This window comes from Lactuca saligna, chromosome 9 (assembly GCF_052625555.1).
Source record: "Lactuca saligna cultivar CGN05327 chromosome 9, ASM5262555v1, whole genome shotgun sequence".
Taxonomy (NCBI): domain Eukaryota; kingdom Viridiplantae; phylum Streptophyta; class Magnoliopsida; order Asterales; family Asteraceae; genus Lactuca; species Lactuca saligna.
The window spans coordinates 35,128,930-35,148,684 of NC_136425.1; the positions used below are offsets into that span (position 1 = coordinate 35,128,930).

Consider the following 19,755-nt stretch of genomic DNA (forward strand, 5'->3'; position numbering starts at 1 on the left):
TAGTCATAGGGTTTATGCTTTGGATGATTATTTGCATGTATAACTTGAGAAAACCCTAGATCTAAAGCATTAAGGTTGCATGTACACCATATGAATGATGTAGTGCTCAAAAACCATCATAAAGGTAAAGAAAACCCTAGCCCCCCCCCCCCCCCACACCCCCAATTCCCTTAAACAGTTTCAAAGCCCAAAATTAGGGTTTCATTAAATTAGGTCTCACGTTGTGACACCTTAAAGATACAACCCACACATTGTGGCCATGCCACGATGTGAGGGTGCTACATTCACATCATGACCAGTCCTAAATCCGAAAAATGTATAATTTTTCATACCTTAAGGATACGGATGTTACACTTGATGAGATAAAGTTTGAAACTTTATAGCTCACCGTGGTCCCTTGGTCATTATATCTTTTGGATCTGAAGTTTGATTGTATATTGAGTTCCATGCATGAGATTTTGCTCTCATTTCACCATTTTGACCTAGTTAGAGTTATAGACTTTCATTGGAGATGAATGTCCGTAAAGTTATGATTTTTATGTTGGAATAGAAGTAAGAAAGCCTTCTGAAAGTTATGGATTTTTGGCTTTGGTGATTAAGAGCTTAACGGTTGAGTTCATGCCTTAAGTTGTCATTAAGGATCTAGGTTTAGAGATTTAGACTTATTGAGATGTCATAATGGGTAAACTTGAAAACTTTATCCGTCAAGACCTTAGGAAAGACTAGATCTGAGATTTGGAGTTCTTGAGGTTGAAGGGAAATAGCTTAACCCATTAAGTTATTCAGACCTAGTTCCCATGGCGTGACATTTTGGCCGCCATGACGTGGCGACTGGGGGATGTCCGACTATTTTGTTTCTCTTTCTTCCACGACGTCGCAAATGGGAGGCCATGACCTAGCGATCTGCTAAGGTGGACTTTGACCGTTGACCATTTTGACTTTTGGTCTAATTTGGAGAGGTGTTAAGCTATAGTATGCGATTTAGCTTGTGATTGGTTTAGGAGGTCCGTATAGTTGATTCTGCGGGACTATAAGTTGGGGATTTCAACTCTTCATTAAGGTGAGTCTCCTCACTATAATTGTTGACCAATTGGGTCTTACATGCCGTTTGCTGTTATGTATGTTATGGAGTTGATGATAACTCTAAGGCATGTTGTTAACCCATTGAGACTGCTGATAGTCCTCATGGTTGCTGATAACCCACATGGCATGCTATTAGCCCGCTGATACTATTTATAGTCCCCAGGGTTGCTGATAACCCATAAGACATGTTATTAGCCCATTGGACATGATGTTTGTCCACCTGGCGTGCTGTTAGCTCATTGAGATTGTTGATAATCCTCATGGTTGCTGATAACCCATAGATGTTTACTTATGTTGTGTTGTATGTGATATTTTGAGAACTCACTAAGATTTGTGCTTATAGTTGTGGATTAAATATTTGTCAGCTACTTATCGGAATTCGAAGGCGGGATTGTACACACACATCAATAGTTTTATGATTCGAGATTCCGCATTTTATTCTTTATATATCTGATTTCTGAATAATGGTTTATGAACAAATGACCGACGTGAATGTATTTTTCTTAAAAATAGGTGCTTATTCTATTCTAAAAATGAAAAATTTATTCTGGAATTTGGGACATTACACCATTCCTTTATTGAATTCAAGAACATCAGTTTTTTTTTTTTTTTTTTTCTCGGTAAGTTGAACTCGGGAATAGGACAAAAAGAGGGTAAACAAAGGGAAGAGGTGGAAGCCCAACTTTAGCTAGAATGTTTGTCGGTTAACTACCAACAAAGTTTTCTGCTAGAATAAATTTCCGATACGTTCTTACAAACATATTTTTTCCCATTAGAAATTTGTCTTGTGGCCATTTCCATTGGATTACCGACGGATATGACCGTAGAAGTGTGTTCTTGTTTAGTAATTCGGATCAAAATGCAAAGGCAACAAGTTTCATAAGCAAGAGAGCTCCTAACTCAAGTTTACAACTTAACACTTTTTGGATACATTTCGTAACTCATGATTCATTAACCAACTTATTTTTTATATTTGAAAACATAACTCAAATGCAAATTAAGTAAAATTTAAATTACTTTTACACAACACTTGTTTTTCTCATACTAAAAGAAAACCACGCAAAAAACTCTTCCAAATTTAAAAGAATATGTAAGCGCTCTAACATGGAGGCATGTCGGGAGGTGGAGGCAAGATTCTAGCATTTGAGCTCTTTCCATTCCTTACTATAAATACCATTCCCATTCCCCAGCTGACATGACGTTCTAGATGACAATGCATGAACCAGACTCCTGATATCAATACCAATAGTACGAAATTTATTAGTATCATATAATTTAAATAATAAAAAGAAAAATAAGTGAAAAGAAAGCTTACCAGGGTTATCTGCCTTAAATCTAATGGCAGTCCAACCATTCTGAGGAACTGCAATGGTTTGCATAAGAGGAGGATCTACCAAATTATAATTCAACGAGTCTCTTTTCCTGTTAAAGTTACCAAATCCCGATCCCACCACGTAAAAACTATGCCCATGCAAATGCATCGGATGATCAACTCCGGCAACCAAATTCGTTCCCTGAAACACCAGCTCCACCGTCTCATTATGCTTCAACATCTCCACATCCGTCCCAGTTTCCGGAAACTGCAACGACCTATTCAAACTACTAGCCGTGTAATTAAATCTGAATGGCGGAACATCTGGAAAATCATTCCCGTATACACCGCTTATTCCTCTGTAGTAAGCTCCGAGAACCGACGTCGACGGCATATCAAAAGTTATGTTGTTAATGCTCGCTGCAAACCGCCGCCCACCTGGCCCTAAACATGTCTCATTGACGCTACATGGCACTGTGTTAATGGAGAGAGTGTAGAGGAGTGTCTTTTTTATATTTAATGGAACGTCGATTGGATGTTCAGGGGTGGCTAAACTTCGTAACCTTGAAGTGAAGTTAAATGATGCGTTACTGTCGTTGAAATCTGGAAGGGAAGGGAAAACCGGCGCCCGGGACGATGGGGTGAAATTTCCGGTGTTGTATTCAAGAATGGCGGTGGTTGTGGTATTGTCGAATAGGCTGCTGGGTTGGCCGTTGAAGAGCTTGGCCGCCATGTAGTACCGGCCGCCGGCGGGTTGGTTAGCTGTTAGGAGGAGGTCTAGGGTTTGGCCGGGGGCTATGGTGATGTAATTCGATATGAGTGGTTTCATGTAGGCGCCGTCGCCTCCAACGACGGTGAGTGAGTGGTTGGCGATGGCGAAGAAGGCAATGTTGTTCATGGCGGCGTTGACCATTCTGAGCATATACGTCTTTCCTTCATCGACTTTTATTTTCGTTGTTTCTACAGACACACATAATTAATTCAATAAATTTATCTATTAATATATTGTTTATATATATTAAAAATTAAAAAAAGAATTCATCTATTAAGAATGATAATTAGGTTTTCTCGTTTTTATTGATAATTCCTTTTACTTTAAAGAAAATAAAGAATGTCGATCTCTTTTTATTGTTTTAATGTAATATTAATACTGTATTCATTTTACTATAGAATTGAAAAGCGGTATTAATGTATCATTTGACTTGTTAAATTTGATAGTTTTAGAGACACATTAATTTTATAGTCTTAGTTGAAAACTTTACACTCGTATTTAATTTTTTGAATGGGTGTTAATGGATAAATATAGTTGATCAGATGGATTTTTACCTTTGTTGCATATATGTATTCTTTTATGTTTGGAACTTAGACTTAATTATAATTAATCTTTTTTTTATAAATTATAGCCCAAACAAAACAAAGTAGGTTCATCATTGTGTTAGTTTCTTCCGATCATCATCATGCAAACTAAAAACAATTATATATGATATTAGAACAAACTTTGACTATATATAACAATTATTTTTAAATCATAATAATCAATAATCTAATTTAAATATAAAATACCTGAAGAAGAGCAATTGTAAAGATCACCGGGCTGACCGTTGATAGTAAGAGCATCAGAGCTGGCGGGATCTCCTCCGCCGGTGATGAAGTCTTCGAACACTGTTTGTATATCGTTCTGCCACCATTCCCCTGCACACATTTTCGGTTGTCACTTTTTATTAACAAACTCATTGTTAATTTCTAAATAATTAATATAAAAAAAATTATGTTTTTACGTATAGCATCTTTCTAGATAGGGTCTACAAAGAATAGTAAAAATAAGAAGGTTGTTTAAGGAAGTGGGAATCAGCTAAAAACGTGTTTGCACGTATTAGAATAAACCAAAGTATAATCTTTGGACTTTATTTTACTTAAAAACAGTTATTTAAATCAAAAGTCTTTGATCATAATTACTATAAAATAGAAAAGGGTAAAAGACTAAAATTAAACCTAAAACGACAGGGACTTCAGCGTCAGGTTTGGGAAAAGGGTAGGTAGTTCCCAGCCGAGGTAAAATGACAAATAGGCCGTGTATGGTGGCGCGTGACCAATCGCTATGCGCGTGCCACCACAATGTCCCCTCCTCATCGGAAAGCAAAACCCTTTGGCTGAAATTAGCTCCCGGTTGGATCGGGCATTGTGTCACAAACTCCGGTCCATCTGACCATGGGTACCTTGGTTGTTTCACTCCATGCCTATATACGTACAATATCATCATCATATTCATCGTTAAACATTATATTATCGACTTCACATGGATTATAAAATTTATGACAAAAAGATGAAAACAAAGCTTTTGAATATTAATGCTTATTATATTAATTTTCTACCAATGGATTGTGATGTTGTGGTCGCCCCCGTTGATAACGTCAACGATGACAGTGTCGCCTCTGCGAGCAGTGATTGTTGGACCTGGGAATTGTCCATTAACGGTTAAAATGTTCTTGCTACTGCATAGCCTCGTGTAGTTGGTTTCTTGAATCTGAAAAAACGAAACCAGATTTACTAATTGATGATTTTCTGGTTTATAGAAATTTAAAACTTTACCATAAAAGTGTACTGAAGGACAGCAGCTTGTGAATGGATGAATGAAAGGACCAGAAGAAACCCTAGAGCTTGATAGCTCATCTTCATCTCCTTGACTAATGGTGTAATCGTGATAAACCCTAGAACTTATTGGCTTCTTTCAATTATGTTTTCGCATGCATGCATGTATTTATAGTATGCTAGAGAAGATAGAGGCTGCTAACTGTTGGCTGGTCGTCGGATTTCTTAATTGTTCAATTAACTTGTATTTCCTTGACCCATGTGCCTATAATCTATATGTATACACATATATTAATTTTAAGGCGCCTAATTAACATGCATGTCTGTGGATGACATAGTCTTTGGATCAGTTATACCAGTCTTAATTAGTTAATTATTTTTCAATATAAAATGTATATCTTGTATTGTAATTTGTAAGGGCGTAGTATATTATTTATATATACAAAATAAAGACGTGAGGACAGGTATGTATTGTTCATTTAGGTAAAGAAGTAAGGATCGAGATCACACAAAATCTCAAATGAATAATTAATTAAGATTGAGAACCAAGAAGGAGCCAACAGTCGTACGTTAAGAAGACAAATTGTTCAAGTTACTTTAGTTCTTACAATCATTGCAATTAATTAAAGTTTATTCTGGTATTGTACCACTTTATATAATGTCGTGGAGAAGCATAAACCAAAGGGGTTCTCCCTTACCTTAACGGCAACAGGTATTTTTTTTTTTTTTTTTTTTGTCAAGGTTCAAGTTTAGTTGTGAACACAGGTGAAAGTGTAAAAGTAGTTTATAAGTAAATTATATTTGTTGTAAAAAAAACATATAATAAATACGAGAAAATGGAAAATTAGTTGTAAATGTACGTAGTAGGAAGCCTGATTATTTGACCTGCTTATTATTTTATAGACCACTTTCATTCTTTTGTTGTTAGCTAGAAGCCAGCTAGAAACAAAGAAATATAAGAATATTCTTATTTGCATTTGGTTTAAATAAATGTCAATGTAATTGTTTTTCAATTTTTCAGTTTGTGTAATACAACAATTTTTCCGATAATGCAATCACATTTTATTATATCATCAAAATATACGATATTGAAATATGATTATATAAATTATATAAAAACCACATTCCTGAATGCATAAGTTGGTAACAAAATCAAGCATGAATCATATTTGCTGTATAAAATTTTATTTATTTATCTGATTATTTGAAATAAGCTATAACTAATTTCAACTTAAATAATATCTAGTGAAATGAATAAAAATTACCATCTTTCTATACAGAATTCAATAATTTTTCTCAACGTCATATAAGATTAAAATTTATATTAGATAAAGTCGGTTAAAAGTTTATTTAATAAGGGTGAAACTAAAATCATTCTTTCTTTAACTTGTTAGTTAGACGTCAACTATAAACGGGTGGAAGGATGTCGATGGAGGATTAGGAAGAAGAAGAAGAGAAGAATGTGACATAAGGTGCACATGAATGAAGGCCAGAAGATAGTACATAAACCCTAATCTAAGGATAGGGGAGGACTTATCAATATCGTTCTTTGTTATAAATTTTCCAAAAAATACAAATAAGAAGGAGCTTTCAGACTAAGGGTGAAACTAAAATCATTCTTTCTTTAACTTGTTAGTTAGACGTCAACTATAAACGGGTAGAAGGATGTCGACGGAGGATTGGGAAGAAGAAGAAGAGAAGAATGTGACACAAGGTGCACATGAATGAAGGCCGAAAGATAGTACATAAACCCTAATCTAAGGGTAGGGGAGGACTTATCAATATCGTTCTTTGTTATAAATTTTCCAAAAAATACGAATAAGAAGGAACTTTCAGACTAATGTGCTAAGCATAGGTAAGCATGGGTATGTGTAACATCCTAAAAATACGGTCTAAAAATTTCGTTTTTAATTTATAATAAAACTATAGTAATCCAAAATCATCTCATAAAAACATAAAAGATAGTATCTCAAAACATCATATCAAAACACTATATCAAAATCATATGTTCAAATAACATAGTAAATCATCCCAGGCTAAATGTTGTGGTGTATGCAATGCAGTCATCTCGAGCTCTTCTCCTTACTAACGGAAATACCTGAAACCAAAACTGAAAACTATAAGCACGAAGCTTAGTGAGTTCCCTTAACTACCACATACCATACACATAAACACATATAACATACATTGGGCCCCGCCCTGCTACATCGGGCACGACCCGACATCGGCCTTGTCCGACATCGGGCCCTGCTCAGCATCAGACCACATCCGACATCAGGCCCCGGCCGGCATCGAGCAAAGCTCGGCATACATATGAGTATAACTACAAATACACATAACATGAGCATAATCACCTAATCATAGACATATAAACGTTCCTTGGTCCCCGCCTAACATTGGACTGAAATCCGGAAAGCATACAAACATTCCTTAGGAACCACCCCGACATCGGATAGTAGTTCGGAAACATACAGATACAAACACATGCAAGAATTACAAAGACATCAAGCATACTAACATTATTCGGGTACCGCCTCGACATCAGATCGAAACTCGGAAAACATATAAACATACAGCGGGCCCCACCTGGCATCGGACCTTAGTCCGGAACATACTATCATACATAAATGGGTCGGCCTTGGTGCCTTGGACCCGTTCCTACTGGTGGAAAACTCACCTCGCAAAGCTAACTGTGAAATCTCGTGTGAGGAATCTCTAACGACTCCTCGGCTATCATTATCACAATAACACTTAGTCAAAATTCAATAATCCTTCTTAGGATAAAATGACCATTTTACCCCTGGTCAAAGTCATAGTCTGGTTAAAGTCAACATTTTGGGTTGACTCAACTCGCCAAGTAAACCCATCAACTCGTCGAGTTCCATAAATCAAAACACTGAAATCATGATCTAACTCGTCGAGTCACCCCCCTGACTCGCCAAGTTCCCTGGCTATTCATAGTCACGATTAGGCGAGTCAACTTGTCGAGTCATCCTCATAATCTTCAAGTTCTACCATGTTCATAATCATGACAAATTGACTCAACTCGTCGAGTTCCTCTATGGACTCAACGAGTTCCTCTGTCTGTTTGGGTCATCTTAATGGATTAAGCCCCTACACTTCATATCTAAGCTTCTTGCTTCTCATACACTCTGAAAACGTCCTTTTAAGGGTAAAGTTTCCAACTTTACCCATTAATACCCTCATTTAATAGGTTTGGCTCAAACCCTAACTCTTTAGGACTTAGATCTTGGTCCACAAGTCATTCATACTCCAAACTAAAGCATACAACGGAGATCTAGGCCTTAGGCATCATTTGAACTCGTAAAGTTTCTGCATTTATCTCCATGCATGGCCTTTTGGGGCTTAAAAGGCTAAAATGTCATCCTAAAGCTTTCATGGGGATTCAATGGCCATGAAGTTTGCAACTTTATGCCATGATAGCCCTCTAAGGTCCTAGATCTGGAAGAATACCCACTTGGGTCGTCGATTTCCCAAAAGCTAACATTCATGGACCTAAAACCACCATAAAAGTGAAATGAAGAGATCTAAGAAATCATTAATCAAGTTTGAGACTTTCTTACTTGAAAATGCTGCAAATGAAGGGAAGTTTCTGGAACGACTCTCTTCTTCTTGAATCCTCTAGCTTCCTCTTCTTCCACAAGCTTCAAAAGCACAAGATTTCTCTCAAAAAGGTCTCACAAGCTCACACAAGGCTCTAGGGTTTCGTGGCTAGGGTTTTGGGACTTGGAGGCTGTAAATAACACTAACATAAGGGGATTAAGATACTTAAATAGGGTGCAAAACCCCAAAATTAAGGTTTCACTGTGGCAGTCCTACTTGTCGAGCTGAGGCTTCCAACTCATCGAGTAGACGTTAAAGCCCGCGTCCAAATTCATTTCCTACTCGACGAGTTTGGGCCTCCAACTCGTTGAGTTCATGACTAAAATGAATAAAATTATAATTTAAAAATATACCAGGAACCTGGTGTTATAGTATATTTCAGGCGTTTGCATGGAGAACAAATTAACGAAACAAGGCATGAGGTTTGCTTTTGTTAGATTTATATACTAGGTATGAAGTGGAATTAGCGTTTAAGTTGCATTTAATTTAGTTCGGGAATTTCTATATGTTTGTTTGTTGTGATTAGATTTGGAAGGGACCAGAAAGTAACAATTGGGATTGTAACAATGATGATGAAACAAAGTCCCCTAAAAGTGGACGTTGGTGCTAATAATAAGATGTTGGTTGTTACGTTTGCTAACGTGTTGAAGGGTGGAGTGGAGAAAGACATATATGCTCCGAATACAATGAAAAGGATTGACCTTCCCGATGACATGGTTGTTACGAAGTATGAGGGGGAATTCTCATTTTAGGTTTTTATGAAGAACCCGAAGGCTATTCCTTTTTTTTTTTTTTTTTTGAAACTTTGTTTAGAATAAGGGTTTGGGAATGTAGAGGTTCAATATGTTGGAAGACGTTGGCTCGTGGTGGATTTTGTGAGCCATCAAGCATGGGAAGGGTTTAAAAATAACCATGTTATTGTCAGTGTGATCAAAGAAACGGAAACATGATCGAAAGACTTTGTGGTGGATAAGAGAGTTGTGTTGGTGGATATTAGGGGGTTGCCCTTAGGAGTTTGGTCTGATAGAGTGTTTACACTTGTCGGTTGTGTGTAGGGGGTGTTGAAGTGTAACAACCCTCACATGGGTTATTTGAATTAGCCTTTAATAAAATCTTTTAAAATAAATTCTAGTTTTTGTTTGCGAAAAACGATTCCAAAGCCTGAATCAAATGTTTTGTAGAGTTCAAACATAGATAACGATCCCAAATAAAAATTTCTTAAAACATTTAGTGGTTGAATAAAATATTTCATGCCAGAGTCTCACAACAAATATAAAAACCAAGGTTTTAGAAGTTGATGCAAACCAAAGGTCTTCTAAAAACCCTAATTTTATAAGTCTTCTAAGTTTCTGAAAAAATATAATAACCTGTAAAATTTATCAGTTAGTGGGTTAGGCCATCGGAGCCTAGTGAGTATGATCCTAGAGTTAGACATTATGGATGGTGTATGAACGAACATTATGGTTCACACACCAATGTAAAAACACATACCTTCTCAAAACAACAAAATCAACATCAAAAGTTAGCTTGGGGTTAAAATATTACATAAGCCAAAGTACATTATTATTTATGGAAAATCTCATATAAACATCACAAGTGAATAAACAATACAAGCTAAATTTACCTCAATCAACAAGTACTCAATAATCAAAATCCAAACAAGATCATATAGATTAAATAGTACTCATACGAGTTACAAAACACTAGAAAATGATAATTCGATCAATAACTAAGTACACAAAACTTGATACTTTTCCAAATACATTTTTAGGAAGGAATAATCCAAAATGATAATTCAATGCATGTGACTATCCTAAGCCAAGTCAATCTCAAAAGTTCAGCTCATAACAATTTTCAGATGTGAAGTACTCATGACAGACAACCAACTTTTGCACTCATATCTGACAACAAAATAATGATGGTCGGGTATGAAAAATTCACGATAGATGAAATTTCCAAGTCAACCTTAAACCACAAACAAGGCACTAGGGCTCATCCAACCTAGGCCACACAAGGGGTAGCGAGCCTTTACTAGTACATGTGAAGATTATCTGGGAATCTACTCACAAACAAATAACAAGAAACAAACACTTGTCCATTACGTACCAGGGACCACAAATTCACACCAACCTAATCATGATATGCATGTATGCAACAAGTAGGATGCCAAAATCTCATTTCTCAGAATAAGTGTTTTTAGCTTTATATCTGATGGGTTTATAGGTTATAAATCTATGCATGAGGCAGAAAATTACTTAACTCTTAAGCTTACATGCAACCTATTTGAATCTATGTTTTCTCTATTGATAGCAATAAACTATGAACATCAAGAAACCTAAAGGAACTATATAATAATCGAAATAAACATAGAGTTAGCGTTTACATAACTTTTGAATATTATAGTAAATAACCAAACAAAATTCTTTCTTGAAAACCTTGGAGAGCAAACACCATAAATCTAATGTCTCGAATGGCTCACACCAAAAACCCTAAAAACTCTATAGTGAAGAGGAGAGAGAGGAGAGAGGTATGGTTTTTGTTCATATGCTTCTTAGTAAGGTCATGAACAAAAATAATGAGCTAAGGGGTCTTATTTATTGTTTAGGTAACTTGCAGACCAAACAAGATTTGAATTGATTAAATAATAGATTTAATCATAATTCAAATCCTTTCCTCATCTTCATCCAGGAGGCATCTAGAAACCCTAGAAGTGCCTTCAAAACCATCTATACCATGAAGGGTTCTAGAATTGCTTCTTTTGTTCAACTATTGAACAATTACAATTAACCATGCACCTTTAATTAATTCCAGATTAATCATGATTACTAATTAATTAACTCTAATTGATTTACTATCAATTTGTTAACCATATAAATTAAAAAAATCAATTATTTAACTATTGATCTCATGTTAATTTATTAATCACATAACAAATTAACATATCAATTATCTATTTCCAATTAATATATTAATCACGTAATATATTAACAAATTATTTTTTCTCTTTCTCCTAATATCATTTTTAGATATTTCTAGTTATGAGGGCAACCAAAAGGACTTTGCTTCTATTTGCAAGTTTATACCAATTTAGTTATGAGCTTAGACACCTTAATCTAACATTATTAACCAAAAATATTTTTGAAAATATAATTTCATGAATGCATAAATAATCCTCATATGGGCAACTAGCAATCAAGTATATGTTAGATATTTTTTCAAAACACAAAAATAGATAATAAGGGATGTGTACTCCTGGTAAATTACAATGAAAACCATAAGGGAAATTGTACATATAATACTAAAAAGTAAGTTTAACCCCTTAATAATGGAAATCGATTTTCAAAAGCACATCCTTAGCTAAAAAGGATGTCCCCGAATAATAAATCATAATATCAAGCAAATAACATATTTATACATTTCTTAATTCAGATAAATATACATACTTATAATATAGCACAAAAAGGGAAACACATATAAGATACTCATTGTTAAATTTGACTCCAGCATTTGGAGCACTTAGAACTAAATGAAGTACTTAAGGTTCATGGAGAATTTGATAAAGGAATGGATCATCTGACAAATGAATGGATCAAGTGGCAAAGGAACATATCATCTAAAAGGGGGGTTGGAGCAACTTGGAACAACTTGGAGCAACATGGTCCAACATGTTGCGCCATGAAGATATTAAGTAGAGTGAAGATGATGAGCCAAGTGAAGATGTTGTGCCAAGTAAAGATGTTGGACCAACATGAAGAAGTTAAGCTATCAAGGTGAAGTTGCGCTAACTTTGGGAGATGTTAAGATAAGCATGAAGGATGTTGCACCATCCTTACACAAGATGGGCCAACATCTTACATGTTGGGCCATCTTAGTGCAAGATGTGCCATCTTGGTTTCTTGTTCAACCATGATATTTCTGATAAGCCACGTATTATATGAAGTCCTATATGATGCTCAAGGAATACACCATATTATGCCACCATGATAAATGTTGGACCACTAGTGTTCATGATGTGCCACATGTGCATCATGATGCTCCACTATGGTACAGTGTGCTCCATCATGTGTGTTGCTAATGCTCATGGGTTGTATGACATGGAAGACTTTTCTAAAAGATGTTGCATGGCAAATTATGATTGGTTGAAACCATTCATGGGCCAATGGGCTTGTCCCATGAGGGTTTTAGTTTTGATCCCTCAAGTATAAATAGATATGCATGCTAAGTCATTTTATATCTTGAAAGCTAGAGTGTGTGGAGAATCTCTATGAAAATTGTACTTGTAACCTCTTTTTGAGAACTCAGTAACAAAGAATACTCCCCTCTTACCTGTGGACATAGGTCATGTTAACCGAACCATGTAAATAATGTGTCTTGTATGCTTATAGTTTTGCTAGTTATCTGCTTTAGTTCCTAACAAATGGTATCAGAGCTTGGAAAGTGGCATCAGATTTGATCTCATTCTTGAAAAGTATTGTCTAATTTCCAAACAAGTGGTATCAGAGATATAGTTTGTGTTCCTATGAATGAAGATATCTACTCACAAGTTTGATTTGAAGAAGTTCAAATGACTTCACTTTTTGTAAGGTGAATATGAAGGCTCTTCTGGTTCAACAAGGATGTGCAACAGTACTAGAAGGAGAAGAAAAATTGCCAAAGGAAATGGCGGATGAAAGAAAGGTGGATATCCTCACAAGATCGCATAGTTCTATTCTATTGAGTTTGAAATACGAAGTACTGAGAGAGGCCGTGGATCAAATGAGTGCATCTGGCTTTCAGAGAGATTGTATGACAAGTACCAGAACAATTCTCTGATGAACAAGTTGTATCAGAAGCAACATTTGTATACTCTTAGGATGTTCGAAAGCACCCAAATGAAGGATCATCTGGATAACTTCAATAGGATCATCTTGGACTTACAAGGTGTGAATGTAAAGATTTAAGATGAAGATCAAGCACTTATCCTCTTATTTTCACTGTCGAATTCTTATGAGAATTTCGTTGATACCATGTTGTATGGTAGGAAAATGATCACTGTGAATGATTTGAAAGATTCTTTGATGTCCAAGTAACTAAAAATAAAAGTCTTAGTTGGTGAAGAAGTTTCCAGTTTCGGTTTGTTCGCAGGGAAATGAAGAACATCATATAGAGGTGGAGGTAACAAAGGGAAATCAAATTCCAAGTCTAAAGACAAAATCAAATGTTATAATTGCAAGGAAATAGGGCACTTCAGAAGAGAGTGTCCACCGTTGAAGAAAGGGAATAATAGTCTTGGATCAAGTAACAACAATGTTACTGTGGTTCAAGGAAATTTTGATGAAGGGGATGATGGTGAAGTTATGACACTATTTACATCTAGTTCTGTTGATGCATGGGTCTTGGACTCTAGAGCATCCTATCATATGACATGCAATCATGACTGGTTCTACTTCTTTAAAGAGTGAAATGGCACAATCAAGATGGGTGATGATTGGGTGAGCAGTATCAAGGGAAGTGTCATGTTGCAGATCAAGATGCACGATGATATAGTTAGGAAATTGGATTACTGGTTCGTCTCGGAGCTTCAAAAGAATTTGATTTCTCTTGGCACTTTGGTGAAGGATTGATTGAAGTATTCTAGAAAGGGTGTGATGTGCACAAAAGTACCCATTAATTTTAATATTTATAACCTAACAAACTTAGACTAACTATGCACTTATAGGCAGTGTACCTAGTCAGATTACAATATAGCTTAGGTAAGTCGGGTGTCGATCACAGGGAACGGTGGATTAATTTAATATATTTAATTATAGGTTACAGGTCACACGAAAAGAATAAAAGAAATAATTTAATATATCTCAAACTAATAATTAATTAACCATTCTCGATAAACTAACAGGAAAACAAATCTCTTCAGGTACTTTGGTTTAGACAAATTACACTTTAAAAACATAGACAATTGCATACACAAATTCATTTATTCATGTTCACCGATTCCTAAAATGATTAGATTCGCGTTCACTATAACTAATCCTTTAGCAAACAAGTCAATTCAAACAGTGATCAATTGGTTAAACTAACATGCTTCCTAGTGTTCAGTTCGTATCAAGCAAGACTTGTAAATATAGTTAACCAAATTAAACATTCAATTAACCTCTTGTTGATGGTCATCAAACAAGGATCACACATTAACTTACTTATTCTCATGTTAATCCTAGTTTCACATTCGTTATTCCTAGACTTATAATCTCGATGGTCATCAAAATCATAAGAGAAAAGCAATCAAGCATATGTTCATACAACTCAATTCACTTAACAATTAACAGAAAATAATCATCATTAATACATAAGGATCTTTTAACAAGCTTAGCAAGATAAATTAAACACAAACAAATGATTCAATATAGCAATTAGTCTAATAATCAAAGTTTCATTCAATCATAAACACAAAGTAAAAGGTTTTTACACCTAAATCAGAAACTAAATACATAATAGCAATACAATGGAATGCTAAACATGGTCATGTTAACAACCCATATGATTACCGACATGTATCCGCTCTCCAACCCTTCCGATCTCCGCTTCCGTTAGCTTAACGGCCTTCCGGCCACCTCCTAGACCCAATGGCAACTATGAAGTTTTCTTGTTGCACAAGTTGAAGTGGAATATCATAGATTATTCAAATTGGTGGAATGATATGGGGTATTTATAGTTGATGGAGATGGAATTATATGGAATATTAGAGTGGGATTGGAATAAAGAAACTAATGTGGCTTAGGGATTAAGCAAATAAAGATAAGGAAAGTGGTGCTTGGGGAATAAGTAACTTGGAGGGAAATTCCATCCAGCTTTTATGCTTCATCTTCAAGGCCGATTTTGGATAAGATAAGTGTCGAATTAGCCAAAAGTCCCTATCACATAAGTCGTAGGAAATTTCTTCTAGTTTTCAGAACAGTTTGAACCTAGTCAATTGGACTTATGAGTCATCAGATATACTCGAAACACTGAAGAGGGGTCAATCTGCCAGCAATATCCTTTTTGCATCTTTTCAGCTCCATTCTCTTTCTTTTACATTTCATCTCCCATTTTAACTGTAATTAAATATTTCAAAGCATATTAAGTTTATTTTAGTTCTAAATAATAATAATAATAAATGCTAAAATATTAAGATATGTTATACATAAATATATATAAAAATACACATATCAAAATACCCCACACTTAGCCTTTGCTTGCCCCCAAGCAAATTTACTTTTATTTTACCAATATTGTACTAAACAATCCATTTAAAACTCAGCCATTATGCCAAGACCTCAACGCATGCATTTGTGTCTAAAATTTTCCTAAAGTACCCCCCATACTTTAAATACTCACAATCTTCATAAACACTTGCCCACTTTTTCCGAACAATGCTCATTTTATGCAACCCTCCGAATCCATCCGCAGAAAACCTCCTAACCTCAAGATATTTTTAGTTGAGCAACCTAAGCATACATAATCTAGAATTACAATTTATGATACCACTATGGAGCTTTTTAGGAATTCTTCACTTTCCTAACAATTTGATCTTTGATTTCTTTGAATTCACCACCTTATTTGATTTGATTTCTTGGTATCTTCAACTTTTTGAATTTCTTGGAATTTTGATCTTTTGATCTTCACTTTTTTTGCTCCAAAATTCTTCAAACTTTTTCGTAATTCTTTTTTTTTTTACATGTACCTCTCTTTTTTTACTCAAAACCTACATGCTTAAGCAGAGGCGCTCAACCTCAACCTTTATTGGTTAATGATAATAATTTTCCTGGATACATTTCAGGTTTAGGCTGCTAAACATATTGCATCCTTCAAACCGAGCGGGGTTATGTTTTTGTTCCATGATTTCACTAAAATAAGGGAAGCCACAAATGCACTATAACGTATATTGGCTCAACTAAACATTTGAGTTCTCATCAGATCATCTCATACAATATTAGCAAAATTTTAAATTATCACTAGATTTTTCTAAATTAAACTATTATTTCAAGTTTTCATTTAAATTTTTAAATTTCCCTAAATCTAGGAATTTCCAACTATTATTTCATTTTTATAATTTACTTTTACCGACCCCTACCCCACACTTATTTCATACAATGCCCTCATTGTATGCTAAAACAACTTAAGAACATAAAAAGGAAGAAAAAGGAATAGACTCCCCTGGGTAGTTGTGGCGAGATCGAATGGGGTTGCCAGAGGTTGCTTCAAATATTGCTGAAAAACTAAAAACTGGAACTGCTGCTTCTGAATGTGCCAGAAAATACAAAAGAACATTGACTTATGAAATATGGTGCGAACGATTGCAAACTAAAGCAATGTATAGTGACCGTGACATGGGAAAGTGTCAACCACATCATGTTGTCGAGTGAGGAAAAATCCATATCGCGAATAATATCATGGCCACGACGTGGTAAGTGGTGGTCACGTCGTGGTATGTAGAATAGCAGCCTCCTCTCGCGATGAAAAACTCCCCCACGACATAGGAAAGTGTCAACCATGTCATGGCAGCCGGGATGATACTTCTACATCGCGTCAAAATAAAACTCCATGGTGTGGGAACAGCTCATCCATGCCATGGGAATCAATGTATAGTTAGAAACGCCACTCTTCGAAATAATAATCCCTCCAAATATCGACGCGCACCCCACACTTACTGAAAGTCATGGCTCTCAAGTGTCAACTTCAAACCCTCACACGGTTTTTTCTCTCGTGACAAATCAACATTCGACCCCAATTATTGAAATTTCTGAAAGCATCTGAAGGGTAAAAGTTCTGCAAAGATCTGAAACATCAAGAGCATCAACATGGAAAACAAATTTTAAACAAACTAAAAATAAAAATAAAAACTCACTAAAATAACTAAAAAAACCAAAATAACTAAAAGGATATCACGATCACATGTCTTCGTCAAAATCAAACTACAATTGTTGATTAAATCCCTTGCATGCAAGAGGTGGTTTGTGAAAACAAAAACTTTCGGGACCTGTCAGACTATTTCCTTTATTTTCTTTGCACCATTAACTAATAAGTAGAACAAGAGTTAACCCAACTAGTCAAGAGTAGCAAGAGTTCAGTCTTCCACTTAACCACCTCGATACGCCTTGCTGTACTACGCCTCGTGGATTGAGTTGGACAAATCACCAAAGTAGTTGACTAAACAAGTCAAGAATTCCCTAATCGCTTGCAATCTCGAAACCCATGCAAAAGGTAAATCCAATCGATGTGTATGATCACAAATTCCTGCAAATAACAACAAGAACCTTCCGACAAGCGAAATGATATCAACGAAAATAAAACTAAAAAAATAAAATAAAAAACTAACTAAAAATAAATAACGAATAATCAAATAAACTAAATTAATTGAAAGTCGTTCCCCGACAACGGCGCCAAAAACTTGATGTGCACAAAATTACCCATTAATTTTAATATTTATAACCTAACAAACTTAGACTAACTATGCACTTATAGGCAGTGTACCTAGTCAGATTACAATATAGCTTAGGTAAGTCGGGTGTCGATCACAGGGAACGGTGGATTAATTTAATATATTTAATTATAGGTTACAGGTCACACGAAAAGAATAAAAGAAATAATTTAATAAATCTCAAACTAATAATTAATTAACCATTCTCGATAAACTAACAGGAAAGCAAATCTCTTCAGGTACTTTGGTTTAGACAAATTACACTTTAAAAACATAGACAATTGCATACACAAATTCATTTATTCATGTTCACCGATTCCTAAAATGATTAGATTCGCGTTCACTATAACTAATCCTTTAGCAAACAAGTCAATTCAAACAGTGATCAATTGGTTAAACTAACATGCTTCCTAGTGTTCAGTTCATATCAAGCAAGACTTGTAAATATAGTTAACCAAATTAAACATTCAATGAACCTCTTGTTGATGGTCATCAAACAAGGCTCACACATTAACTTACTTATTCTCATGTTAATCCTAGTTTCACATTCGTTATTCCTAGACTTATAATCTCGATGGTCATCAAAATCATAAGAGAAAAGCAATCAAGCATATGTTCATACAACTCAATTCACTTAACAATTAACAGAAAATAATCATCATTAATACATAAGGATCTTTTAACAAGCTTAGCAAGATAAATTAAACACAAACAAACGATTCAATATAGCAATTAGTCTAATAATCAAAGTTTCATTCAATCATAAACACAAAGTAAAAGGTTTTTACACCTAAATCAGAAACTAAATACATAATAGCAATACAATGGAATGCTAAACATGGTCACGTTAACAACCCATATGATTACCGACATGTATCCGCTCTCCAACCCTTCCGATCTCCGCTTCCGTTAGCTTAATGACCTTCCGGCCACCTTCTAGACCCTCAAAACGGCAACTATGAAGTTTTCTTGTTGCACAAGTTGAAGTGAAATATCATAGATTATTCAAATTGGTGGAATGATATGGGGTATTTATAGTTGATGGAGATGGAATTATATGGAATATTAGAGTTGGATTGGAATAAGGAAACTAATGTGGCTTAGGGATTAAGCAAATAAAGATAAGGAAAGTGGTGCTTGGGGAATAAGTAACTTGGAGGGAATTTCCGTCCAGCTTTTATGCTTCATCTTCAAGGCCGATTTTGGATAAGATAAGTGTCGAATTAGCCAAAAGTCCCTCTCACATAAGTCGTAGGAAATTTCGTCTAGTTTTCAGAACAGTTTGAACCTAGTCAATTGGACTTATTAGTCATCAGATATACTCGAAACACTGAAGAGGGGTCAATCTGCCAGCAATATCCTTTTTGCATCTTTTCAGCTCCATTCTCTTTCTTTTGCATTTCATCTCCCATTTTAACTGTAATTAAATATTTCAAAGCATATTAAGTTTATTTTAGTTCTAAATAATAATAATAAATGCTAAAATATTAAGATATGTTATACATAAATATATATAAAAATACACATATCAGGGTGGTTGGTAAAGATTCTCCAAGGGTGCTCTTGTTTTTGTGAAGGGAAGGATGAATCATCATGGGATTTATATCCTAGAAGGCGGGACAACTAGGGGAACGGTGACTATATCCCAATCCTTGGATCAGTATGATGATGAAAGCAAGTCATAGCATCATAAGTTAGGACATGTAATCGAGAA

At 35.2% G+C, this 19,755-nt stretch overlaps 1 protein-coding gene across 1 annotated transcript; it reads right to left on the reverse strand.

Annotated features, from left to right (window-relative positions):
- Positions 1 to 1,931: 1,931 nt before the first annotated feature.
- LOC145018117 (laccase-15-like) lies at positions 1,932 to 5,218 on the reverse strand. The gene is made up of 6 exons (XM_078976031.1): positions 4,985 to 5,218; positions 4,768 to 4,919; positions 4,388 to 4,632; positions 3,959 to 4,087; positions 2,399 to 3,355; positions 1,932 to 2,313 (listed from the first exon to the last, which is right to left on the reverse strand). The coding sequence occupies exons 1-6, from the start codon at positions 5,069 to 5,071 to the stop codon at positions 2,183 to 2,185; spliced, it is 1,701 nt and encodes a 566-aa protein (XP_078832157.1). The 5' UTR covers positions 5,072 to 5,218; the 3' UTR covers positions 1,932 to 2,182.
- Between the last annotated feature and the right edge of the window lie 14,537 nt (positions 5,219 to 19,755).

Excerpts from the sequence above, each read along its gene's own strand:
- LOC145018117 (XM_078976031.1), bottom strand. The coding sequence starts at position 5,071 with ATGAAGATGAGCTATCAAGCTCTAGGGTTTCTTCTGGTCCTTTCATTC. Across the intron at positions 4,920-4,984 it reads TCCTTCAGTACACTTTTATG|ATTCAAGAAACCAACTACAC; the intron begins GTAAAGTTTTAA and ends TCGTTTTTTCAG. Across the intron at positions 3,356-3,958 it reads TTACAATTGCTCTTCTTCAG|AAACAACGAAAATAAAAGTC; the intron begins GTATTTTATATT and ends GTGTGTCTGTAG.